This window comes from Equus asinus, chromosome 15, assembly GCF_041296235.1.
Source record: "Equus asinus isolate D_3611 breed Donkey chromosome 15, EquAss-T2T_v2, whole genome shotgun sequence".
Classification (NCBI taxonomy): Eukaryota; Metazoa; Chordata; class Mammalia; order Perissodactyla; family Equidae; genus Equus; species Equus asinus.
Window position 1 is genome coordinate 50,507,173 of NC_091804.1, and position 26,409 is coordinate 50,533,581.

Genomic DNA, 26,409 nt, shown 5'->3' on the forward strand with positions numbered 1-26,409 from the left:
CCACCCCCATTTGCAGACAATGAGCTTCCAGGTGACAGGCCTAGGCCTGGACAAGATGAAGCTGGGCAGTCCCCAGTCCTTCCTGGACCAGGAGGAGGCGGAGGAGGCTGAGGATGGGCAGCTGCTGGAGCCGGAGGCTTGGAGGACCTACCTGGAGCACCGCAATGCGCTGCGTGAGTTCCTGAGCTCGGCCCTGAGCCCCCACCTGCTCAAGCGCCACCATGCCCGCATGGAGCTGCTCAAGAAGTGCTCCTACTACATGGAGATCCTCCCCAAGCACCTGGCCCTGGGCGACCAGAACCCGCTGGTGCTGCCCAGCACCATGTTCCAGCTCATCGACCCCTGGAAGTTCCAGCGCATGAAGAAGGTGGGCACAGCCCAGACCAAGATCCAGCTCCTGCTGCTGGGGGACCTGCTGGAGCAGCTGGACTGCGGCCGCGCCGAGCTAGACGCCCTGCTCGAGTCGCCCGACCCGCGGCCCTTCCTGGCAGGCTGGGGGCTCGTGGGGCAGCGGCTGGCAGAGCTGTCGGCCATCATGGACAGCTTCCTGGCCATGATGGTGCCGGGGCGCCTGCACATCAAGCACCGCCTGGTGTCCGACGTTGGCGCCACCAAGATCCCGCACATCCGCCTCATGCTGAGCACTAAGATGCCCGTCATGTTCGACCGCAAGGAATCAGTGGCCCACCAGGACTGGGTCAGCCTGCGCTGGTTTGTCACCGTCCAGCCAGCAGCGCCCGAGCAGTTCGAGCTGCGCTTCAAGCTGCTGGACCCACGGACACAGCAGGAGTGCACGCAGTGTGGCGTCATCCCTGTGGCCGCCTGCACCTTTGACATCCGCAACCTGCTGCCCAACCGCTCCTACAAGTTCACCGTCAAGAGAGCGGAGAGCTACACGCTGGTGCACGAGCCCTGGCGGGACAGCCTCACCCTGCAGACCCGGCCGCGGCCCCCCAAAGGGCCAGCCCCCAGTCGGCTGGACAGGCCAGGCCCACCCCTGACCACACCTCCCGAGAGATGATTTCCTAATATTTATCCACTAATACAGAGGAGTATAAACTCACTTACACAATTCAAGAAACAAATCTACTTCCGTTTTAAAGGTGGCAGCAGCCACACGAGTGCTTTTCCTGACTCAGCCAAGCCCCCACTCCCCGAGCACTGAGAACCAGCTTCCTGTCCACCACCACGCACACACCCTGGCGGTCGCTAGGACCACAGGCCCTCTGAGAAGACAAGGTGTGGCGAGCAGGGTTTTCGGGAGCTAGGAGAACTGACAGAGGTGGTCTAGTAAGAGAGAGGGGTCCCCAACTCTGTCAGAAAGGCCAAGCCCCCTCCCCCCAGCTATGGACAGTGTGCTTGGCAGTGTTGGGGTGGGCTCAGCCTGGGTGGAGGCCCCCTCCCAAGCCTCTCCAACCGCTGACCTGCTGTGTGCTCCTGTGTGCCATCAAGCCAAGACTGTCACACACTCTGTGGCACCATGTGGCTTGAGGGACTCTCTCCTGGATGTCTGGCAGGATGGAGTCACCCCAGACGCCCAGAGGTCCAGGGTAGAGTCATCATCTTGTTCAGGAATGACCAGAGGGGTGGGGTGGGTGCAGGGTAGAGAGGGCTGGGGAGGGGACCAGAGATTGGGGTTGGAGCTGGATCATACAGATCCCACCGACAGAGGGGGAGCGTGAAATCGGGGATCGCCGAGGGAGGCACATATGGGCACACGGGCTGGGGGACTTCCGTCCTGGCTCCTCCCGCCCCCAGCCCGGCCTCGGGGCCTCATCCGGAAGACACTGCGCAGAGGCCAGCCTCCCGGCAGCGCCGCCACTGCAAGTCCCCGGCTGTGAGCGGCTCCGCGGCGCCCTCCCGGTGCGGCCCCCGAGGCTGGGGCGCAGATCCGCCGCCTCCCGTCGCCCGCCCCCGCTCACCTGCCGCGCCCCGCCCCCGCTCACCTGCCGCGCCCTGGCCCTCGCCCCGCCCCCGTTCACCTGCCTGCCCCGCCCCCTCGTGCACGGACTGGCTGAAAATCGCGCCCCTGGCTTGAAACCGTGACCCTAATTGCGGCGAGGCCGAGCCCTTTGCCAGCGGCCTGCCCTGCGCGCAGCTGCCCGACCGCCGTCCAGCCCCGCTGCCCGCCGGCGCGCGCCCTCGAGGCCTCAACGCCCCTTCCTCCCGGAAGCCCTTCCTGCCGGAAGCCCTTCCTGCCTCTCGGCGGATGCGGTCCTCATCTCCGTCTCGGCGTCGGCTAGTCTTCTGTTCAAGCGCTTTTCGCTAGATACGGTAAAATTTCTCCACGCTTTCGTGGCTGCCCGAGAACACACGTGCTCTCCCAGGTGGGGCCCACCTGCCTCACTCCACCGCCTCACAGTGAACACGCGGGATGCGGAGGCCCGGGGACCCCTTTTCCCTGCGATTTCCGTCCGTCCGTCTGTCTGTCTGTGATCTCCTAACCCCTCTCACGCCAGGGCTGGCGCTTAGGGAGGCCGGGCCCTGCCATGCCTTCCCCTGGGGAGCTGGTGCTGTCCAGTTGGAGGCACTGGAGACCCGACCACAAACGAGCCGAATGCTGAGTAGCCCAGATCAGCCTGGAGGGCCCCGCGATGCCCAAGGGTCCTGGGGGGTAATTTCAGACCCGAGACCTTGCCTGACGCTGTCAAGGCTGCAGCCTGCAGACTTTGGACTTAGATTTTGGGGCCAGCCCTGCCTAGGGTCAGAGTTCAGTGGGCTGGGGCTTGCACAATTGGGCACAGCTCACCCACTGAGGCCCGTCCTTGCCAAGCTGCCCCCACCACTTCCAGCTTCCTTTATCACAGCACAGACAACTCTCAGCCTGTTGGCTGTGTTGTCAGCTGTAGAAGGGGTGACATGGGCCCCTCTCTACCTGCTCCCTCATCCAGCTGCAACCAGCTCTTGGCTCTCGACAGCCTCAGCAGCCACTTTGCAACCCAAAGCAAGAGGAGAGGCCACCCCTTTTTGCCCCCATGTCAGACCTCAAAACACCCAGACATGAGAAAATCAGAGTGGTCTTTATAACAAAATTAATAATCATATAACACAGAGTCCAAGAAAATATACTAAAATTTAATTGTATAAATTTAATTGTATAAATTTAATTTGTATAAAACATCAGACAGACACATAGACACCCCACCCCTACCCCCACAGAGGGGTCTGCTGGGGGGCCACAGGTGGGGCGAGCCCCTCCGGTGTGAACAGCTCCTTTGCAGCATGCCCAATGCCACAAGCTCTGTTTTCCAGAGTCAGAGCAGCCTCAGGGTGGGCAGGAGTGGGCCAGCCATGGAGGGCACAGCTTTCCAGGCAGGACCCAAATGCGTGTGCAAAGGTCAATCTCACAAAGAAAGATGCACTGGGCAGGCCGTGCCGAAGGCCCTGACCTGGGAGCAGGCCTGAGTAAACAGGGTGACACAGAGCTCGGGGTGGGAGTATGGGTGCCTGTCCAGGCACCTGATCCCGCCCCACCCACGCCCACAGGAGCACCGCACGGCCTGGCACGTCCAGAGGGGCGGGTCCGGGAGACTGTGTGGCCATCTGGTTCGAGTCTGCCCTCCCCCTGCCGGGCAGTGGCCCCTCAAGAACACAGGCTGTGGGTCCAAGCAGACGGGGCAGTGGTGACAGAGAAAAACCTCTCTCCCAGGGAGGCCTCCTTGCCCTGAGTGTGGGCTGTGGACCCTGTTCCAGTAAAAAAAAAAAACTGGCTTTTGGTTTATTTAAAAATAGAAAATAAAGCTGAGTTCCCTGGCCAAAACCAGTGTGGTCAGGGATGGCGTCCAAAGATCAAAGAGCAACGGGATTTCCTTCCTGACCCCAAGCCTTCCCAGCGAAGGTGTCGTGCTGGTTCAGGGACCCCACCACCACCCGAGATGCTCCCTGTCCCCAAATGTCCCAGCAAATCAGCTCTGCAAGGAGGGCGGGACCTGCCCCCCAGGTTGATGCACATGACAGCCGGGCACTGCCTGGCCTGCTCCCGCCTGGGGAGAAGACAAGACTCAGGAATGTGGTTATTGTGCACCATTGCGGCCAGCCTCCAGACCCCTGCCCAGGCAGCCAGGTGGCCGGATGGTGGCTGGCAGTGACCACTGAAGGCACATGGGATTCTGCTGAGTTGGGCCCACCAAGGTGTCTGGCTCAGGAAGGCCTGAGACTTTTCCTTACAGTCCTGGCAGCATGGGGGCAGTGGGTGGGCAGGGCTCTTCAGAAAGACACGGCTGGCCTCCTCTGGACCCGCACCTGGCCAGCGGGCACAAGGCTCTGCTGGGCCTCACAGGAGTCCAGGAGTCGACGCCAGAGAGGACAGCACCGCAGGAGGAGGTGGTCTCCTGCCAGGGGAGGAGTCAGTGGTAGACCCCAGCCCTCCCCCACCAGACAGCCCCACCCCCAGGGAGGAGCCCACCCCCGCCCTGCCCCAGCCAAGCAGCCCTCACCGATGAGGCAGAGGCCCTCCTGGGCCCGGGTGATGGCCACGTTCACTTGGTTGGGGTCCACCACAAAGCCGAGGAACTTCTTGAGCCAGCCTTTAGTCGGCCGCTGGTCCACGTCACTCTCAGGGCGCGTGCGGACGGTGCTCACCAGCACATAGCGCCACTCGCTCCCTGGGGGCCAGGCAGGCATTGTGAGGCCCCTGCTGGCTGTGCTCGCCATGCCGCCTGCCCCACTAGCCCACCTGCCCCCTCCCAGAGCCTCACCCTGGCTCTTGGTGATGGAGCACACTGTTACTCCCGTGATGCCCTCTCGCACAAGTCTCTTGCTGATCTCTGTGGCCTGTGCATTGTAGGGCGTGAGGATGGCAATGTCCTTGGGGTCCACTGTCCTGCCCAGGGTCAGCTGTTTGGCAATGCGAACCTGAGGGACCGAGGAAGTGCAGGTGAAGCCGGCCCTGATGCCTCTCTCCTCCTTGGCACCAGGACCTCACCTGTTCCCTCGTTTCCTCTGCCTCCTCCCCCAGGAAGCCCTCCCTGACCAAATGGCACCAGAGAGGGTCTTGCTAACACTCACCACCTCTGCCACCTCCTCCAGGTTGGCCTTAGAGTTCTCGTTCCCTTCATCTGTGGACACCAGCAGGCTCTGCTCATGGCCCTGCACGTAGCCAAAAATGACAGGGCAGCTCTCCTTGTCAGCGTGGCCTAGGACGCTGGGCGGCCTCCTCAGGCCATGCCAGGTCTTCAGCTTGCTCTTGTAGAACTCCATGGAGGGGAAGGTGCAGATGTCCCTGTGCTGTAGGGCAAGGCTGTGAGCAGGGGTGGCCACCCGCCCACCACCCAGGGCCAAGAGCTCCCACCTGCGCCCACTGTGGCCCCAGGACAAGGCCTGGTGGATGCAGGAGGTAGGGGAGTGGGCCACAGACCACACCTTGGGCCGGAGGCGCTGAGGCTGGGGCGGCTCACCATGCGGTACTGCGTGTCCAGCATGTAGGCGTCCCTGTGATATCGCTCGAAGAGAGACCGATCCAGACCCAGGTTTTGCAGCTGCTCGTTCTTGACCACAGGCCGAAGCTGCTTGTGGTCCCCAAGGAGGACCACCTGGAGGGACAGGCAGGCATGGTCCTGACAGCCTCAGACCCAGGGGGACCTGGCCCCACGGCCCTCGCGGCCCCACCACGACGCTGCCCTCCCAGGTGGGAGGCCACACCCAGCGACACCTGCCCAGGGCACCAGCTCAGCACCGGCCTCACTCACCTTCTCCGCCCTCGAGAAGGTCACCAGAGGGATGAGGGTCTCGGGCTCCGTGGCCATGCCTGCTTCATCCACAAGGATCTGCCGGACGTCCAGATTCTTGAGGCTGACCGAGGCTGCACACGAGCACGTGCACAGGATGACCCTGTGGCGGTCCAGCTCGAACTTCCTTGCCTTCCCCAGCGTCCTCCTGTACCTGTGTGTGGGGACACTGTCTGGTCACCCAGGGACTCTCCCATGCCAGGAGACAGCCCCACGGCCCTGGCCACTTACCGAAGGAGGTCTTCCTTGGAGAACACTTCCCCTTTCTGCAGCCGGCCATCGAATGCCTTGAGGTCGGAGGCGTAGGGGTTGGAGGGCTGCCGGATCCGGTGGTGCAGGGTGATGCTCCTGTGGGGACACGGCCATGAAGCCCTGTGCTGCCCTGAGGCAGGACCACTGGGCCCCTCGCCTCCACCCAAACAGACAGTTGAGAGGCCACACCTGAGGGTCTGGTTCGGCCTCCCCTCCCGAGGGGTATTCTTGGGCAGACCCCTGCTGCCCACACCGGGTGCGGGGAACTCGGTGGCCTCGGCCTGCTCGCTGTACACACGAAGGGGCTTCAGCTCTGCTCTCCTGCTCAGGAGCAGCCCTGGGGGCAGTCGGGGCGTGAGTGACTGTCCCCTGGCCCAGCACCCCCAGGCACAGCCCTCAGGCGATGACATAGCGCACCTGCCAGGACGTCCACCGACTTGTTGGAGGGGCCGCAGTACAGGATGCAGGGGCCCCTCAGGCGCGTCTCCCCCCCAGGGCTGCCACAGGCCAGCGCCTGCTCCTCGTTTGACTTGTGAAACCAGAACACGAGGTGGAGGGCCACCACCGTCTTTCCCGTGCCTGTGGGCAGAGAGTGGGTGAGCGGAGGCCTGCCCGCCAGGGTGCCCACAGCTCCCCCAACATGGCCCACCTGGTGGTCCCTGGATGACCGTGAACTGCTTTCTCAGAGCTGCCCTAATGGCTCCGTTCTGGCTGGGGTTCAGCTTGTGGTGGCTCCCGGGGATGTCGAAGGCCTGTTGCTCCAGGAACCTGCGGGGGGTCCCTGAGGGAGCAGCCAGGCCTCCCTGAGCACCGGTGCAGGGCAGCGCCGGGCCAGGACAAAGGGGCAGGGGGGAAGTTGGAGGGCCTCCCCACCTACCTCTGTGGAGGGGCTGCTGGTGAGGAGGGCAGCGGGGCAAGGGGATGGGCTGGCCCAGGGCGATGCTGATGACCAGTGGGGACGCACTCTCCAGATCACGCACAGCTTCTTCCTTGCGGCTGGGGGCAGGTGGGAGTGAAGATGGACACCGGAACGTCGACAGGACTCCCTGGGGAAGGGACCACTGCCCCAAGAGCCACCCCTCCCAGAAGAGGGAGCCCAGGGCGTTCTCACCCCACCCCGCCCGCCAGCCTCTCCCTGGCCTCTGGCCCCGTAGAAGCCACTCACAGGTCGGGAAGCTGCTTGGGCAACACCTCAATGGTGAATCGGCTGCCGGGCCTCAGCACCTCTTCTGGAACCTTCTCCATGGCCATGTGGTGGATAAAGAAGTGCACCTGCTTGCGGGCCTCCTGCCGGTCTGCCCTGCCCTCCTTCAGGTCCCCGTCCTCGGTCAGCCCATGGGCCACCCAGGTGTAGGTGTCAGGGTCAATGCTCAGGACGGGGCTGAGGCTGCTGGGCCCGCGGGGTGGAGCAGCGGAGGGAGGCTGGCCAGGACTGCCCGGGGGGCATGGCGCCCTCTTGTCGGGCACGGCCAGCAGCCCCTCAAGCCGGATGCAGAGGTAGCAGTGGTCGAGGCTGATGTCGATGCAGTGCTCACGGAGGAAGGCAGCCTCAAGGCAGAAGGTGCCCTGTAGCTGGCCCTGTGTCGTCCGCTCCGCATCCCAGGATATTCTCACGTGCTGCAGCGTGATGGAGTCGTTCTCAGCGACCGCGCTAGTGGCCGACTCCAGGGAGCAGAACGGCTGCCACACGCGGGAGTACTCGTTCACGTCCCGGCACCGGTCCCGCCCTGCCTGGGGCACATGGCCCGAGAAGCAGTCGCCTGGCCGCTCTGCGTGCTCCAGGCAGAGGACGAGGCCAGGTGCCACGGTCCACAGCTGCAGGACCGGTGCCAGGAACCCACGCTGCAGGGTGGCGCTCAGCTGCACCTGCAGCGTGTCCCCGCCCCTCAGCTCCCGGGCCACCTCCATGAAGTGGTCACAGTGGTTCCGCCACACCCGCCCCAGCTCCCGTGGCCGGGGCTCCGTGGCGCCCTGAGCCTGCACGAGGGCAGCTGCCTCGGGCCACCGCTGCTCCTCCACCAGCTCCAGCAGCTGCTGCCACAGGGCAGTGTCAATGGGCCGGGTATGTGGGTCGAGCAGGGCGCCGGGCAGTGGGTGGCACGGCTGATCCGCCTGCACCGAGTAGATGCGGCGTCGCCACAAGAGACGCAGTCCCGGCCGGCCCGCCAGGCCGTGGGGGTGCTCGGACAGCTGCAGGGAGCGGTAGTAGACAGGGCAGGGCTCAGGCAGGGTCTCGCGGTTGGCAGGGAAGAGCAGCTTGAAGCAGCGGGCGCCCGCCTCCACGTCCACCACGAAGCCCAGCTTGTCCTGGGGTTGGGCCTTGAGCCGCGTGGCCAGGTGCAGGCTGTAGGCCCGGCGCTGGTACCTCTGGGCGCTCATGTGCTGGTGGCTGAAGTCCTGGCAGAGCCCGTCGATGTCCCTGGCGGAGTAGGCGGAGCCCCCCTGGCCAAGCGCCAACAGGATCTGCCGCTGGAGCACCACATCCAGGTACCTGCGGATGGGCGAGGTCGCCCACGTGTACCACTCCACCTGCAGCGAGTAGTGGCTGGCTGGCTGCTGTTCACCCTGGCTGGAGCGGCCGAAGACAGAGCGGCCCAGGGCCCGGCGGAAGTCGAGGCCTGCGGGAGCCAGCGAGGGGTGCACGTCGTCCGTGGTGATGAGGTCCACCAGCCCGTCAAAGTCCTGGGCTCGGGCTGCAAGCTGGACGTGCCTCCAGAGGGAGGCCAGGAGGTGCAGGTGTGTGTCGGGGGGGCCGGGGCCGCAAAGGTGGTGGCGCAGGTGCAGCGACAGGGGCACCAGCCCCCCATGCTTCTCACGCACGGCTTCTAGCTGGCGGCTGCTGGGCATGGGCTGCCACCTCAGTGGTGTGACCGTCCGCGTGCGCTCACTGCCCACCAGGAACTCAGCTGCCAGTCTGTTGAATTGGATCATGTACTCCTGGACCATGACGTGGGCTGCACGGAAGCCCAGCATGCTGTCCTCGTCCAGCTGCTTGTAGTGGCAGTCGCCCTGCAGGCGGCGGCGACGCAGCACCCGGGAGAGGTGGCACGCGGCTGCCACACAGGCGTCCACCGAGTCCAGGCGGGCTGGCAGCTCCAGGCCCGCACCCGGGTGCCCCTTGATCACCTGCTCAGCCTCCTCATAAGACAGCTGGCGGTTGGAGCGGATCATGGAGGGCGCAAAGCGCAGGCCCCGGACCTGGTCACTGCCCTTCTCCACGGTGAGGAAGAGGGAGATGGCCAACCGGTCCTGGCCTGGCAGGAGGCTGAACACGTCCTGGCAGAGGCCAGTTGGCAGCATGGGCACCGGCTCCCGGTCGGGGGCGTAGAAGGAGGTGCCGTGCCTGCGGGCCTCCACGTCCAGCCTGCTGTCCCGGGGCATGACGCTGGCCACGTCGGCGATGTGCACAGCCACCTCGTACCGGGGGCCCAGGTCCCGGACGCTGAGGGCGTCGTCGAGGCTGCGGGCGCCCTGAGGGTCCACGGTGAAGGTCAGGAAGCCGCGGCAGTCCTCTCGGCAGCCAGGCGCCCGGCCAAGCTCTGCGCGGAACTTCTGCAGCGCCTTAGAGACCGAGGCTGGGTCTGGCGAGGGGTCCCTCAGGCCGAACTCCAGGTCCAGGGCGTGGAGGCCCCGCTGCCAGGTGTCGGCCTGGGGCAGCACCTCCAGGACGATGCCCAGCGGATAGTAGAAGCGCTCCCGCCACAGGACGACACGCACCCGGAAGAGCCGGTCGCGCCGGGCTTTGGCGGTGAGCGGCTCGTACCTCACCCGCTGCACGTGGCCCTGCAGGAGGCGGTGGATGGGCACCTGCAGTGGGTCCTTCAGCTCAGCCACGAAGATCTTGGTCACGGAGCCGTCGATGGGGGTCATGATGCGGGGGTCCCACTCATCCATGCGGCACACGAACACGAGCTCACGGCACCTCCTCTTGAGCACGCCCACCACGCGGCCCTGCAGCCGCCCCGTGGAGCCCCTGTCGCCAGCAGCCCCGCCAAAGACTTTCACCAGCACCTCGTCCCCGGTGAAGGCCATCCCGCAGTTCAGGCGGCCCCTGACCTGGATGGGGCCGGGGCCTGCGCCGTCCAGCGGCACGGCTGTCGCCCGCTCAAAGGTCTCCTGTGTGAAGGCGCAGTGGCGGTACAGCTCGGGCTCCTCACGGAGCAGCCTCCACAGTGTGGCCTGGGGCAGGTTCACATACTGCCGGGCCTGCTGTGGGGATGTGGGCCTAGGGATGGTGTCCAGCAGCCCGTCCTCCCCAACGGTCACCGTCACATTCCGGCTCTCGTCCAGGAGCTCCTGCAGGAGGGAGTCGTCGGCATCGAGCTCCCCGTCGGAAGGCCAGAAGTCGGACTCGGAGTCCTTGGGGTCCTTGGACCTGCTTGCGGTGGCGTCCCTAGGGGCCACATCACCCCTCGCCAAGTTCCCTGCTGAGGCCGTGTCCCCCTCCTGCGTGTGCACTGGGGCTGCCCCTTCTGCTGCTGGGAGCCCCCCAGCCGCAGACCCTGACACTGTGTCCCCAGCCTCTGCCTTCTGTGTGGCCACGTCCTCTGCCGCCGAGGTCCTGGACGGGGATGCACCCTCCTCGGCCACAGCCCCTGGCTTGACCTTCGCCACTGCCGTGTGCTCTGTGGTTGGGCCCCCTGCTGCCCCCTGCTCCAGGACAGTGTCCACGGCCTCCACTGCCACCGATCTCTCTGCGTGGAGGTCCCAGCGCTGCCTCTGGACCACGCCCTGCTTGATCTGCTCCAGCGATAGGTCCTCAGGGAAGACGCTGCGATGCTCCACACACTCGCGGATGAAGCTCTTCCAGAGCTTGCTGCAGTCCCCGAAGGAGCAGAGCGCCACGGCGTCGCCCACAGCCACCACCTGGGACTGGGCTCGGGTCATGACGGTGTTGAGCACGCGGGCATCTGTGAAGAACTCCAGGGCAGGCGCCCCAGGGCCCAGCAGACTGCGGTGGTTGTGCACAGTGCTCAGTACCACCACCCGGAACTCCCGCCCTGCAAAGGGGCGAGGGGATGCGTCAGACTGGGCCAGGAGCATGGCCCCGCCCCACCCCGCCCCCAGCACTGATCACCCACCTGGCAGGATCTCAAAGCTGCCCACAGACACCTGGCCCAGGCCCCTCTTCCTCAGCTCCTGCCTCAGCGCACTCACCTGAAGATATATGACCGATCGGCAAGTGCTCGGTGCACGGTGAGGGGCCCCAACAAGGACGAAATGCCAGCTTCCACGCCCTGGCGCCCTTGAGCCAGCCAGCCCTGGCACCAACCATGTGGTTCAAGCCCCACACCAGCCCTGGGAGATGAATTCTTCAGCCCCTCTTACGGAAGGGGAAACTGAGGCTGCAGAGGCCCAACCGGGGGCACACAGGTCCACCAGACCCCAAGAGGGGCCCCCCTCCGTTTGCCGGTCGGGAGTGGGAGAGCAAGGCTGTCACAGCGCTGGGGGCTTACCTGGGCACCGTGGGACACGGCACAGATGTGCTTCTGCTCGCGGCTGCCCCAGCAGCGGGGCCAGGTGTCATGGATCTCCTGCACCTTCTCGACAACCTGGGCAATCTCGGCCGTGTTGAGCCAGGACGTCATCGACATGTCGCGCTCGGGGCTGCCCGCCACGTGGCAGAACATGAGCGGGTAGTGCCGGGGGTGGCGAGGGACTCTGCCGCTGGCGTGGATGGGGTTGCCCTTGGCCACGTAGAAGTGGTGCGAGATGAAGCTGATAATGGCCTCGGTGGAGCGGTAGTTCTCGTGGAAGACGAGCCGGCTCCGCCGGGCGACCTCATGCGTCTGCTGCTGGTAGTGCTGGAAGAGGCGGTGCAGCAGCGTGTGGCCGGCCGCCTGGGCCCTGGCCACACTGAAGAGCCGGGGCGTGACCTGCATGTGGTCGCCTGCCAGCACCACACGGGTGCTGGGCAAGGCGTAGCGCAGCGGGGTGAGCGCCTCGCACTCCAGCATCTGGGCGGCCTCGTCAATGAGGATGTGCGAGAAGAAGCCGGCGGGCACCCGGAGCTCCCGGGCCTGGGAGGTGGTGGTGATCACGATGCGGTGCTGCTCCAGCTCAGCCTGCGTCGGCGGGCGGAAGGCCCGGCGGTCCTCCGTCAGGCAGCAGTACCGCAGCGTGGCTGCATCCGTCTGGCTGGGCGGGCGGTCCGTGTACATCACCCGGAGCGGCGCGGCCTCCGGGTGGCCGCTGCTGACGTAGCCGTGGAAATGCTCCTCGATGTAGATGTCGGCCGCGCTGAGGGGGGAGAAGGGCACATGGGGCCTCGGCAGCTGTCTGCTAAAGCGCCTACTGTGCGCCCGGTCCCACCTGGATGCCAGGAATTCACAGGAGGCAGACAGACCCACGTCCTGTCCCCACGGAGCTTAAATGTCAGCAGAGGGGACAGACACACAGACAGAGAAAGAAGGGAAGGTCAGAGCCCAATGAGGAGAACTGAGCAACAGCACAGAGCATCCGGGTGATCAGGGAGGGCTTCCCAGAGGAGGCGAAGGAGCTGGCCTTGTGGAGAGGCAGAGGAGGGCACAGGAGGGGCCACGGCCCAAGGCAACCCAGGGTGGCCGGAGGCCAGGGTTGACCCTGAGCTTGGCTCCCGGTCAGCTTTTCGTGGGTGGACAGCAAGATCTGGTGCCAGCTCTCAGGGGCAGAGTAGGAGGGACAGAGAGGCCAGCCAGGGACAGCCCCCCAAACACCCAGGGCCAGTGCATCGTGGGACACGCCGGAGCCCTGCGGCATCTCTGCAGAGACTCGGCATCTCTGCAGAGACTCGTCTTCCCCCAGCCCCCAAGGCCCGCCCGGGAACCAGCCCCCGGGCAGAGGCAGCGACAGGCACCTGAGCAGCAGGCAGTGTTGGGAACTAAGAAAACCTTACTGGCCAGAGGGGAACTTCACGGCTGAGATAAGAATCTGCATTTCTCTAAAAACAGCACAGAAGCCTCGCCCCAGGAAATGCGGGTGGGCTGGGCCGCACCCCACGCAGGACTCTCTCCTGGCCCAGGGCCTCCAAGGAGGCACCCACAGCCCTTCACCTGAACAGCAGACCCCGACCCCAGGGTGCCCCGCGCTGAGCCTGAAGCACACACGTCCCTTGCCCCTTTCAGCCCAGGACTGACAGGGTAGAGAGCCCGAAGAGTCAAAGGGACCGGGACTCGCCTCAGGGCTGCACCGCCCACCCAGTGTGCACAGGGCGCCAGGGGCGGCGAGCTCAGCCAGCCCAGCCCCCACTCCACCCACGGCCAGGTAGTCATGGCACGTGTGCTCTAGAACTGGCCGCCCAGGCCTCCAGTGAACCTGGGGACCAGACAGAGCCCCAGGCCCAGGTCCCCCTTCGTCTCCAGGGCAACGCCATCACAGCTGGGTGCTTGCCGCAGCCGGGGTGGCAGCTCTGGGCTCACCTGTTGGTGTGTGTGCAGATGAGGACCTTGGTGTGGGGCTGCCGGATGACCTCCAGGGAGGCCATGGCCAGCGTGTAGGTCTTGCCCGTGCCAAAGGGGCCATAGATGAGCAGCGGAGCGATGGGCTGTGTGCCCCCAGGGTTGCTGCCCACTATGAACTCCACGGCCAGTCTCTGCTTGCGGTTGCCGTGCAGGGCGGGTGGGGTGGGCCACGGGCAGGGCAGGGTGCAGGCCAGCAGGTCGGGCACCACCAGGCGCTCCTCAGGCAGCGCGTCTACCGCTTGGTGCCAGAGGCGGAAGGTCAGCGGATCGATCTGAAACTGCACCTCCAAGACCGGGCTGGCCTCAGGCTGCAGCCCCAGGGCTGTGCAGCATTGGGCAGGCAGCAGCAGCCACAATGCCTGCTCTGAGCTGGCCCGGGTCTCCAGCCGCACCTCGAACACTGTGTGGTCAGGCGCGGGCACAGGGGCCACGAGGGCCGTGCTCACCGCCCGGCTTAGCAGAAAGCCCTGGTCTGTGTCCGGTGTCAGGGAAGAGGGGATGGGGACCTGGGCGTAGAGGGCTCCCGGTGGCGGGAAGAGCATGCCCAGGGCTGGTGTCTGCAGTGCTGTCTTCAGGGACACTGGGCCCCGAAGGTTCAGCCTAGTGGGAAGGGCATGAGTCAGCTGACCCGGGCCACAGCGCTGCCGTCAGCACCCCGCAGCCCCCACCTGCCCTCTGGCCTCCACTCACTTGGCCACTAGCTGCTGCTGAGCGGCCTCCTCTTCATAGAGAAACTGGTGCATCCTCTGCCGATAGTTGGTGCAGGAGATGGGACCTGGGGCCGGGCCACTGCGACTGAACTCCAGGGCCAGGGCAGGCACCTTGTACTTGGCCATCAGGGCCACCTGCTCTGCCGTCCGAGCCACACTGGGCACCACGTGGCGGTTGCCAGGGTGCCAGCGCTCCAGCTCCATGGGGTGGCCAGGCACTGGCGTCCCTTGGAGCCCTGTGCAGTGCACCTGGCCCAGCTGCAACCCCAGCTTTCGCAGCAGTGCTGGCCGGCGGCCAAAGTCAAAGACCACCCACTGCTCGAAGGTGCCGAAGGAGGCGCTCTGCACACCCACCCCCACCTGGAACTCAGCCCGGGAGCCGGGCACACAGAAGCGCTCCCCCTGTGCGTAGACCTGGCCCCGGGGGAGGCAGGGAGCCTCCAGCGAGAAGTCTGCTCCCGGCTCCTGCTTGAGCAGGGCCACGTGCAGCAGCGGCTCCTGCAGGAAAAGATGGGATGGTGTGGCGGCCCCCAGGCCCCGTTGCAACCATTAGGGTCCAGGCTGATGCACAGACCCCTCCCCACCCTCCTGTGCTTCCTGGCTGTGACCCCAGCAGGGTGCTTGGCCTCTCTGAGCCTTGGGGCTCCCTTCTGAAAAATGGGGTCATAGAGCCCCCTAGGCTGCCCCCATGGACACTGAGCAGGGGATGGCACAGCATCGGACGCTTGGGGCGTGCATAGTGGTGACCAGCCTGGTCCCTCACTCCGTGCCAGGCACTCCACAAATAACCCCATGGGGCCGGGCACAGAGACACTAGGGACTTGCTCCAGATCACACAGACTTGAGGGAGAGGCTGCACTGGGCTGCCCTGATCCCTCACCTCAGAGTGGATGGTGAACATCCAGCTGTGCTCAGTTTTCTTCTCCTGGGCCTGATGCACCAGGGGCTGGTTGCAGGTGATGGACACGCCGTCGATGGTCTCGGCCAGCTGCACACAGAGCCCTGGCCATCAGCAGGGTGGCCCTGGCCCCCACCCGCCCCACCCACTCACAGCCCCCACTCACCACCGTGATCTCACTGCTGCTGCGCCGGTACTCTGCCAGCAGCCGCACTTGGTAGGGCACCAGCCCCTCCTGCCAGGCCGCCTTCTCCCGCAGCTCCACGGTCTGCACCCGTGACACCCACTCCTGCAGCTCCTGCTCCGAATGCGCCTTGGTGCAGACAACCCCGTACTCACAGAGGTCGGGCCTGGAGGAGGGGAAGTCAGCAGGCCGCATGGGGGTGAGATCCCTCGGCCCAATACTGGCCTGTGTGGGGGAGCAGGAAGAGATTCCAGGCCAGGGGGCAGGGCAGGAACAGGGACCTCCCCTGTCCTGTCCGCTACTGTACCCCAAGATAAGGCCTGGCACAAGCGGCCTCAGTGGACCTCCCTTACCCATCCCTCAGAGGCCGAGGAGGCACCAGCCAGTCAGGGGACAGCAACTCCTGGTTCCAGCTGAAGGTGGGTTCTTCCCCTGCCCCCAGCCCCAGCCCCACTGTCTTTACCTGGGGCAGAGCTCGAACGTGGAGAGCCCAGTGGGCGGGCTGCGATGCTTCCAGGGCACGGCCTGGTCCAAGGCCACCATGTGCGCGTGCTCCACGGATGAGCAGTGATTCTCAAAGGCCTCCTGGGAGTGACAGGTGACCAGGCAGACGCGGCAGTACAGCCGGACTCTAGGGGGCTGGCTGTGCGGGGCTGTGTGCCCGTTTCCCGCGGGTGCAGGGGGCATGAGCAGGTCCCCCCGCCGGAGCCCACTCAGCTGCTCCGCCTCCCACACAGCCATCTCCACAGCACTGTGAGCGTACTGGCAACGGGATGCCCCGTGCCGGCATGGCCGCCCTCGCCCGACAAACATGCAGTAGGCCAGTGGCTGACTGTACTGGGGCCGCGGCCGCACCTCCACAACCTGCTGCCTGCGGCGGCCCTCAGTGCTCACGTGAACCAGGAGCGAGGGGCAGGCCCCGTGCTGGGAGCACCACCCCGGAGGGTCCACAGGGCAGAGGCGCGGCGGGTAGCGTCGGAAGCAGCACGAGCAGAGCAGCTGGAACTGGCCACCAAACTCCGCGTAGATGGCATCAGCCGGGCTGCGCAGCTCGCCCTGGGCCCCGCCGCCCTGCACCGCGGCCTTCAGCCACAGCCGGGAGAGGTTGTGCTCACGCTCGAAGTTCCAGACCAGCGCCTCCTCAGGGCTCCGGGCGAAGGTACACTGGTTGTAGTGGCGCCGGCACCCGACCCCAGGCCTGTAGTAGCGGCAAACTTCATAGCGCAAGGGCTGCGGGAAGCTGGGCCGCCGGTCCACCTTGCGCCAGACCCTGCGCTTGGTGGCTCGCTTGGAGCGAGCCAGCAGGATCTGGCGGGGGCAGCTGTGCTCCACCGCGCGCAGCAGGTATGTGCTCTCGTTGAGGCGCTGGGTGCAGCGGGAGCAGCCCAGATGCAGGTCCACCTGGGCGCACAGCCTGGCCAGAGGCGGCTCCTTGGCGGCCGTGGGGCTAGTGGGCGACGGGCCGAACCCGGGGAACACCATCTCTGACACTGGCCTGTCTCTGCGGAGCGGCATCTGAGGCTCAGGGGCTCAGCTGGCCCTCTGGGGCTGTTCACCCACAATGAGAAGGCTGGGACAGAAGAGCAAGGAGCAAGGTCAGGCCCTGAGGCTGCAGGGCCTCTCGCACCCAGGTCGGAGCTCAAACACACCCTGCCTCTCCTCGGGCAAGGGGCCGAGGAAGCAGAAACAGTAAGGAGAATTCTTCCCACACGATGGGAGGAGAGGGTCGTTTGCTCCAAAGAGGCTGGGCCCCCTCAACCTTGACCCAGCTGAGTCTCCTCCCTTTCTGAAGTCTCTGGGCCCTGCCCAAAAGGAGCCAGCCCAGCAGCGAGTGGGAGGGGAGTGCCCCAGCAACAAGAACCCTGGGGACCGGCAGAAGCCCTGGGGGCCCGTGAACTTCCTGACCCTCCAGCCTTCTTCCTGGGGCCTGGCGTCCTAGGGCGCCTCAAGCTCCTGGTCTCCTGACTCTTCTACAGAGACAGCACCCCTGTTCTGGGAAGGACGGTTGGCCCCTGGGAGCAGTGCCCCCACAGCTGCCTGGCCCGGGGGACTGGTTTCCTCCCCATTGGGGTGGTGCAGGATCTGGCGGGGGCAGTGCTCCACCACGGGCAGGAGATAGGTGCTCTCCGCCAGGCGCTGGGTGCAGCGGGAGCAGCCCAGATGCAGGTCCACCTGGGCGCACAGCCTGGCCAGAGGCGGCTCCTTGGCGGCCGTGGGGCTAGCAGTCAACGGGCCGGACCCAGGGGACACCATCTCTGACACTGGCCTGTCTCTTGCTGGGGCACCCCCCTCCCACTCACTGCTGGGCTGGCTCCTTTTGGGCAGGGCCCAGAGACTCTTCAGAAAGGGAGGTCAGGAGGGAAACACAGCAGGAGGCAGAACCTCACAGAGGCCGGGCCCTGCCCAGGTAGGACTGTCTCCATCAGGGCTCCAGGAGAGAATGGGGATGCCCTGGGGGTCCCCAACCCAGCTGGGAAACCACTCCCTGCAAATATTGCTGGGTGGGTCTAAAGAGAACTTTCAAGGCAAACTGAGGGTGACACAAAGATGTTTTAACAGGAAATGATTAGAACGGCTGCCTTGAGAGAGAAGCCACCCCAGTCCAAAGGGGAGCCTGAGTCCACCCGGAAGGGACCAGAGCCCAGACCCCGAACCCGGGGATGTTCAGAAACAGGGGCAGCTAGAGCCCCTGAGGACGAGGCTAAAGGGTTGGGTCCTTGGGGTCCGGAGACCCCCGCCTCCCCCACCCTCCAGGCGCCGGCCAGGTCGTGGGGAGGGGGCTGCTCAGCCACCCGGGCCGGGGGCTCCGAGGTCGTGGCCAGAGTTGCCCGGGCCCGGCACCGAGTCAGCTCTCCCAGGGCAGCTGGCCAGGCTGCGCGCCTCTCGGGGGTCCTTGGGCTCCGCCCCCACGCCCCGGCGCCCCATCCTGCCTCCGCCCCCCACCCCGGGGTCCCCAGGAGGTCCCGACCCGGGAGGGCGCTGGAAGCACCGGCCGGCAGCCGAGACCCCTGCGCGTCCCCGGGCGCTCACCCCGGGCGCGGAGCCGGCTCCCCGCCGCCCTCCTCCGTCGCCGCCGGGCACCCCATTCGGCCGCGCCCCTCCCGGCCCGGCGATCACTTTCGTTTCTGCCCCCGGGGTGACTCAAACCTCTGACGCCCGACCGCGGAAATTACCTCACTGCCCCCCGCCCCGCCCCCGGCCCGCCCCCGAGTGATCTCACCACCGCACCCCCGACCCCGCCTCGTGCGCGGGCCAGAGTGCCCCCGAGCGCGCGGCGCGTCCTCCCCGCACGGGGCGCGAACCCGGCTCAGCCCCGGGTCCCGGGCGCACCGGGCGGGCGGTGTGCGGAAGGGGCCTGCCCGTGTCGGGGTGAGGAAAACCAGAAGGACATTTAAGGTGGCCCGGTGCCGCCAGCAGAGCCGGTGGGTGGCCTGGCGCCCCCATCCTCCAGCGCAGACAAACAGGGCTGCTGACGACATTCCGCAGCAACTGGGGGTCCACGCAGGAGCAGGGCCCTAACGGGAGCGGGAACAGGCCAAGAGCTGGGGGCCCCACTTGAGAGGCAGCCCTTTTCTAAATGGCATCGGCCGGTCTGGGTCAGAGCCCTCTTATTGGGGGGGGTCCTACCTGAGGAAGTTCTTCCCTAGGGGGCCTCTGATGTTATATCCAGCCTCTTAAAATGCACCAAAGATGTGTGGCCAGGGCCAGAAGAGTGAGAAAAGCCCCCAGTTCCAGAGCAGGGGGAGCCGCGAGGCTGTGCAGTCCAATTGCATCTGATGCTCCCAACCTGCCTGCGCAGGGCCGCTCTCAGCCCACTGCAGAACACAGAGGGCTGCGGTCAGTGGGGAAGCCCCAGCAGCCAGCTAGTAGCCAAGCTCCAGCTCCCCACATTACCCGACTGACCCCAGTGACCCTGCTTCCTAGATTCCCATCCCTGTGGAGTCCCCTTGAACACTGAAAAGTGCTCATCTGTGTAACCAGCGGCTATGGCAGAAATGACGGAGCAGGACAACCAAGGCTGGGTCATAAAAGACACTGCACTTCCTCCTTGCTCTCCTGGGTCCCTGGCTCTGTGGGAAGCCGGCCGCCATGTTGTGAGGATGCTGGAGCAGTCCTGCGGAGAGGCCCAGGCGGCAGGAACTAAGGCCTCTGCCAAAAACCAGCACCAGTTGTCAGGCACGTGTGCAATCGTTTTGCAAGTGGACCGTCCCTCAGATGAATGCGGCCCCACGAGAGACCCAAGCCTGAGCCACCAGCTGAGTGGCTCCCAACTGTGAGACAGTAAGTGGGTGAGATGATAAATGTGGCTTATTGTTTTAAGCCACCAAGTTTTGGGTGAATCCTCACCCAGCAATAGAGCACTGATACACCAGTGTTGTCCCTCGGGTGATGCAGGGCGTCGGCATCAGCCCAAGGCCAGCATCCTCTTAGAAGGGGCAACAGTGGAAGCTTCCCATTTGAGTCAGGAGGTTGCCTGGATCTGCCATTAATAATCACATCAGGAGCCTCAAGATACATAAAAATCAATAGAGGAAAATATTCTATAAATAATAGCAGCAACAAAAGACCCAGGGATGAGCTTAACAAGAAATATGAGAGAAAACAGAAGTGTTCCTGAGACACACAATAGAACACAGTGGAAAATGGAATGGAATGCTACATTCTTGGATAAGCAGACTTAATATTTCACAAAGACGTCTAGGACATTTCACAAATTTATCTATGAGTTTAATGCAATCCTAAGAAAACTTTAAGAGGAATTGAGGGGCAGACGAGTTGATTGTAAAGTTCATTTGGAAAAGTATAACATAAACAAGCAAGAATGGATAGGAAAATTATTACGAAGAAGACTAATAGAAAGTTGAAGAGGACAGAACACTCCAAAACTCATTTTATGAGGCCAGCATCACCCTGATACCAAAAGCCAGACAAGGACACCACAAGGAAAGATTATGGACCAATATTCCTAATGAACATAGATGCAAAAATTCTCAACGGGGGCCGGCCCCGTGGTGAGTGGTTAAGTTCTCACGCTCCATTTCAGTGGCCCAGGGTTTCACCGGTTCGGATCCTGGGTACGGACATAGCACTGCTCATCAAGCCATGTAGAGGTGGCATCCCGCACAGCACAACCAGAGGCACTTACAACTTGAATATACAACTATGTACTGGGGGGGGCTTTGGGGAGAAGAAGAAGAAGGAAAAAAAAAGATTGGCAACAGATGTTAGCTCGGGTGCCAATCTTTAAAAAAAAAAAGAATGAATAAAGTGTTTTAAAAAATTCTCAACAAAATATTAACAAACTGAATTCAATAGCACTTTAAAAGGATCATTCACCATGACCAAGTCGGGTTTATCCCTAGGATGCAAGGATGGCTCAGCATCCGCAAATCAATCAATGTGATACACCACGTTAATAGAATGAAAGATAAAAATCATGTGATCATCTCAACAGATGCAGAAAAAGGATTTGACAAAATACAACATCCTTACATGATAAAAACACTCAACAAAGTGGATATAGAAGCAATGTTCTTCACATAATAAAGGCCATATGTGACAAACCCACAGCCAACATCACACTCAATGGTGAAAAGCTGAAAGCCTTTCCTCTAAGATCAGGACCAAGACAGGGGTGCCCACTCTCACCATTTCTATTCAACATAGTATTGGAAGTCCTAGCCAGAGCAATAGGCACAAAAAAGAAGTAAAAAGCATCCATATTGAAAAGAAAGATGTAAAATTGTCTCTGTTTGCAAATGGCATGATCTTATATACAGAAAATCCTGAGAATCCACTAAAAACTATTATAACTAGTAAACGAATTCAGCGAAGTTGCAGGATACAAAATCAACATACAGAAGTCAGTTGCATTTCTGTACACTAACAGTGAACTATCTAAAAGAGAAAGAAAGCAATCCCATTTACAATAGCATCAAAAATAATAAAATATTTAGGAATAAATTTAACCAAGAAAGTGAAAGACCTGTACACTAAAAACTGTAAGACAATGATGAAAGAGATTGAAGAAGACACAAATAAATGGAAAGACATTCCATGTTCTTGGATGGGAAGAATTAACATTGTGAAAATGTCCATCCTACCCAAATCAATCTACAGATTCAATGCAATCCGGATCAAAATGCTAACGGAATTTTTCATAGAAATAGAAAAAAGTATCTTAAAATTTATTTGAAACAAAAGACCCCAAATAGCCACAGCAATCCTGAGAAAGAATAAAGCAAGAGGCATCACATTTCTGGATTTCAGGCTATATTATGATGCTATAATACATAATCGAAACAGCGTGGTATTGGCATAAAAACAGGAACATAGATCAGTGGAACAGAACAGAGAGCCATGAAATAAACCCATGTATACATGGTCAATTAATTTATGATAAAGGAGCCAAGAATATACAATGGGGAAAGGACAGTCTCTTCAATAAATGGTGTTGGGAAAACTGGACAGCCACATACAAAAGAATGAAGACGTGAAAAGAATAAAGAATGGACCCCTATCTTACACCACTCACAAAAATTAATTCAAAGTCGATCAAAGACTTAAATGTAGGACCTGAAACCATAAAACTCCTGGAAGAAAACACAGGGAGAAAGATCCTTGACATTGGTCTTGGCAATGATTTCTTGGATATGACAACAAAAGCACAGGGAACAAAAACTACAAGTGAGACGACCTTGAACTAAAGAGCTTCTGCTCAGCAAAGGAGACAACAAATTGAAAAGGCAACCTACTGTTTGGGAGAAAATATTTGCAAACCATATATCTGATAAGGGGCTAATACCCAAAATATGTAAAGAACTCACACAACTCAATAGCAAAAAAAAAATAATACAATTTAAAAAGGGCAGAGGACCTGAATAGACATTTTTCTAAAGAAGACACACACGTGGCCGACAGGTACATGAAAAGATGCTCAACATCCCTAAACATCGGGGAAATGCAAATCAAAACCACAATGAGATATCACCTCACACCTGTTAGAATGACTATTATCAAAAAGACAAGAGAGGGGCCGGCACAGTGGCACAGTGGCCAAGTTTGTGCACTCCACTTCAGCAGCCCGGGGTTCATGGGTTCGGATCCTGGGCATGGACCTACACACTGCTCATCAAGCCATGCTGTGGAGGCGTCCCACATACAAAATAGAGGAAAATTGGCACAGATGTTAGCTCAGGGACAGCCTTCCTCAAGCAAAAAGGGGAGGACTGGCAGAAGATGTTAGCTCAGGGCCAATCTTCCTCAACACCAAAACAAGACAAGATATAACAAATGTTGGTGAGGATGCAGAAAAAAGGGAACCCTTGTGCACTGTTGGTGGAAATGAAAACTGGTGCAGCCAGCATGGAAAACAGTATGGAGCTTCCTCAAAAAATTAAAAATAGAACTACCACACGATCCAGCAATCCCATTTCTGGGTACACCTCCAAAGCAAATGAAATCAGGATCTCCAAGAGAAGTATGCACTCCTGCATTCACTGCAGCACTATTCACAACAGCCAAGATATGGAAACTAAATGTCTGCCAACAGATGAATGGATAAAGGAGATGGGGCATAGATCTACAGTCAGGCATCGCTTAACGATGGGGAGGCACTCTGAGAAATGCCTCGCTATGCGATTTTGTCATTGTGTGAACATCACAGAGTGCACTTACACAAACCTAGATGGTAGAGCCTACTCCACACCTAGGCTATGTGGCACTAATTTTATGAGACCTCTGTTGTATATACAGTCTGTCTTTGAAATGTCATTATGTGGTACACACACACACACACACACACACACATTGGAATATTATTTAGCCATGAGAAAGAAGGAAATCCTGCCATTTGTGACAACATGAGTGGACCTTGAGGTCATTATACTAAGTGAAATAAGTCAGACACAGAAAGACAAATATTATATGATATCACTTATATATGGAATCTAAAAAAGCCAAACTCTTAAAAACAGAAAGTACAATAGTAGTTCCCAGGGGCTGAGGGGTGGGGAAATTGGGAGATATTGTCTAAGGGTACAAACTTGCAACTAGCAGATGAATAATTTCTGGAAATCTAATGCACAGCACAGTAGTTATTGTCAACAATACTATATTATAAACTTCAAAGTTGCTAAGAGACTAGATCTTAGTTGTTCCCACCACAAAAAAGAAACATTAATTAAGCAGCATGATAGAGATGTTAGCTAAGGCTAATGTGTCAATCGTATTGCAATACACAAACGTATCAAGTCAACACATTTTACACAAACTTACACAGTGTTACACGGTCACGCATCGCTTAGCGAGAGGGGTACATTCTGAGATGCGTCGTCAGGCGATTTTGTCACTGTGCAAACATCACAGTGCCCCGGGTGGTGCAGCCTATTACACGCCTAGGCTGTATGGTGCTAATCTTACGGGACCACCATCATATATGGAGTCCGTCGTTGACTGAAACGTCCTTATGTGGTGCATGATTGTTATCTCAATTAACTAATTAATTTTAAAAAAGAGTAACAGAGGATACAAGTCCTACCAAATATTAAAACACATTGTAAAGCTACTAAAAGAGTGTGGTCCTGGAGCACGAATGGACAAGTAGGCCACGGAGACAGAGCAGGGTGTCCAGAAATAGGCTGACGCACACGCAGGGGATTCACACGCCATGAAAGATGGCATTTCAGATCACTGAGAAATGATGGTTTATTCAACACATTCTGTTAGAACTGTTTTAACTCTAACAATTCTGTTAGAGCTGTCTGGTATCTTAAAACAAAAACGGGGCGGAGGGCTCTCCAGACAACACCTTACACCAAAATAAAATAGCGGATGGACCAAAGATTTAAAATGAAACCGAATCAACCAGGAAGGTACTAGCAGAAACCAGGCGAGCGTGTCTGTTGAGCAGTCTCCTTGGAGGGCCTTCCGCAGGGAAACACGCAGCAGGGGCGTGTGGGAGCCGGCCCACGTGCTCATCTGCTCAGTTCAACAACTGAGTTGGTGGCTTGAAATCAGCCATGATGGAACATTTACACCCTGGAAATCGACGTACGCTATGAATTATGGCATTTTTTTTCTTCTTGAAGAGCCAGTTGTTAAACATCCACTAGCACACGACCAGCATATCACTAATAAATTCAACCACACAAAAATAAAAAAATCCTACATGGAGGAAAAAAATCAATAGAGTCAAAAGACAAATACAAAGTCAAAAGAAAATTATACCTCATATCACAGCTAAAGGTTCTGTTAACAAAACAAAATTCAACAGGTAAATTTGAAGATCTAATTGGCTTTATTAGGCGCTTCATGAACTGGACAGCGTCCTCCTTCCAGCAAGAAGAAAGGCACTCTGAGGAGGTGTACAGAGTGGAAGGTTCTTATGGGGGAAGCTGGGGAAAGGGAGCTACTAGCAAAGAAGAGAAAGGACTGTGTCAGGCCAGGGCGTCCTCTGTTGTGGGGAGGGGGCGGCAGGGGTCTTTCCATGTAGACGACCTCACTAGTGCTAATCAGGAAATTTCAGATTCCCTGTCTCAAGGCCACACTCCCGGGAGGGGTTGAAGCTGCTGCTAAGTCTTGGTTCGCTGTCATGGGGGCAATGGCTCCATCTGGGGCCTGTTTTTTCCTTTTTTAACAGCTCTAAACGTAGTGAAATCTCACTCTGAGGAAAATGCAAATTAGAACTACGTGGTAATATTTTTACTTCCTTGATCAGTAAGCCCACAAAGTCAGACATCACATTATGGGGCTGGGACCATCTAAACCACAATGTAATCAGGCAGCACCCAGGCAGAAACACAAGCCCACACACCCTCTGACCTGCAGCTCCGTGGACACTCGTGCACGCACAGGGAGGTCTGCGTGTAACCACAGCCCTCTGGAACCAGTGCACACTGACCCCATCTCAACAACAGCAGGCTTTTCAGGGGCAAGCCAAGAATTTGCAAATCACATAGCCAGAGCATGTGCACAGGAGAAAATCTTGACCTGAAATGACACCAGAACCAAAGATTCTCCTCACGGAACCAAAAGACAGGGACACGACCAGAAGTTGAAAGTCAGACGCTTATCAAGCAAGCAATCTGTTGTCTGTGAAGATTCAGTACTAAATCCCCTCCCACACCTTGCCCTGAGTGTCTAAAGCCATCCTATCGAAACCCGCCCTGCCTGCGTTTCCACGTAGCAGCCTGTTCTCCGGAGCCTCTGAAATTCTGCCCCAAACCCTGAATCAGGGAGACAGATTTGAGAGCTTTGCCTCCTGTCTCCTTGCTGGTCAACCTCGCAATAAAGCCTTTTCTTTTCTCTTCTCGAAAGCTGATGCTGCAATAATTGTTTTTTTATGCACATTGGGCAGCGAACGACAATTTTGTCTGGTAACACATATACGAGCATGTCAGCCTCCCCTCTGCTCAGCAGGCGGACAGCACTCCAGTGCCCACCACCAGCATGTGTAGCTCCTGGACTGGCCTCACCCTCCCCATGCCATGGACTCTGAGGCCACAAAAGAGAAGGAGGCATCTCAAGTGTTCTGAAATGGAGTTTTCCCAAAATAACTTGTTAAAGAAAATCAAGGTGCTTAAGAATGTACCTAGAGAAAAAAAGAAAGAAAGAAAGAATTTAAAAAATATATAAAGCACCAAACTCAGCTGCGGACATCAGAAATTGGCTGCGTGGCTGGGCCAGGAGGAGCCCGCCTTTCCTCCTCTACCTTCTGTACATTTGATTTTGTGTCGAGGGCGTGTACTCCTTATTCAAATAGAAATTGAAGTGTAAAAGGCACCACAGCCAATATGAACATGGGACATTTGCACAGTGACCATTCTCTGGCCCCTCCCTGGTCACTCAATTGTTGGAATGATTGCCCCTTCACCCTCTGGTCGTGCAGATTATCCAGATGCCGATGGTGCCAGTTTGTCATCTCCAGCAGGAATTTTCCCTAAACTCCACAGGCACAGTCCTTGGCCTCTGCAACATCTTCCCCTGAATGTCAAGCAGGCACCTAACACCGCGCTTGGCCCAAACCCTCTCCTCCTGCTTCTCCAACAGCCTCCGGTTCCCATAAATGACAACCCCATCCTCACAGGGGCCCAGGCATCCTCCTCACACACTACATCCAACCATCAGCAAACACTGTCAGCTCAAAACCCACATTGATCCAGAATCCAATGGTCCCTTCTAAGCCTAGGATCCTCAGCAG

At 59.7% G+C, this 26,409-nt stretch overlaps 2 protein-coding genes across 4 annotated transcripts in view; one reads left to right on the plus strand and one right to left on the minus strand.

Moving 5' to 3' along the window:
• FNDC11 (fibronectin type III domain containing 11) lies at window positions 1-3,796 on the plus strand. Its single transcript, XM_070486316.1, has one exon. It carries the CDS (start codon window positions 20-22, stop codon window positions 1,019-1,021), a length of 1,002 nt encoding a protein of 333 aa, XP_070342417.1. The 5' UTR covers window positions 1-19; the 3' UTR covers window positions 1,022-3,796.
• The window catches only part of HELZ2 (helicase with zinc finger 2), a 25,941-nt gene continuing 2,586 nt past the window's right edge, over window positions 3,055-26,409 (minus strand). The window contains exons 1-20 of one of the 3 annotated variants that reach the window (XM_044748572.2): window positions 18,240-18,384; window positions 15,673-16,779; window positions 15,192-15,375; window positions 15,008-15,115; window positions 14,108-14,625; window positions 13,376-14,017; window positions 11,435-12,218; window positions 11,060-11,135; window positions 7,144-10,978; window positions 6,856-6,974; window positions 6,628-6,759; window positions 6,396-6,557; window positions 6,168-6,315; window positions 5,958-6,074; window positions 5,688-5,880; window positions 5,397-5,531; window positions 5,008-5,226; window positions 4,698-4,854; window positions 4,437-4,604; window positions 3,055-4,331 (exon numbers count right to left, since the gene is read on the minus strand). In XM_044748572.2, the coding sequence (XP_044604507.2) occupies window positions 4,207-4,331; window positions 4,437-4,604; window positions 4,698-4,854; window positions 5,008-5,226; window positions 5,397-5,531; window positions 5,688-5,880; window positions 5,958-6,074; window positions 6,168-6,315; window positions 6,396-6,557; window positions 6,628-6,759; window positions 6,856-6,974; window positions 7,144-10,978; window positions 11,060-11,135; window positions 11,435-12,218; window positions 13,376-14,017; window positions 14,108-14,625; window positions 15,008-15,115; window positions 15,192-15,375; window positions 15,673-16,724 (8,874 nt within the window). In that variant the 5' untranslated portion in view covers window positions 16,725-16,779; window positions 18,240-18,384 and the 3' untranslated portion in view covers window positions 3,055-4,206. Of the gene's footprint in view, window positions 4,332-4,436; window positions 4,605-4,697; window positions 4,855-5,007; window positions 5,227-5,396; window positions 5,532-5,687; window positions 5,881-5,957; window positions 6,075-6,167; window positions 6,316-6,395; window positions 6,558-6,627; window positions 6,975-7,143; window positions 10,979-11,059; window positions 11,136-11,434; window positions 12,219-13,375; window positions 14,018-14,107; window positions 14,626-15,007; window positions 15,116-15,191; window positions 15,376-15,672; window positions 16,780-18,239; window positions 18,385-26,409 lie in introns of those variants that run through there. The other 2 variants (XM_070486281.1, XM_070486282.1) reach the window with 2 other exon arrangements.

Excerpts from the sequence above, each read along its gene's own strand:
- FNDC11 (XM_070486316.1), top strand. The coding sequence starts at position 20 with ATGAGCTTCCAGGTGACAGGCCTAGGCCTGGACAAGATGAAGCTGGGC.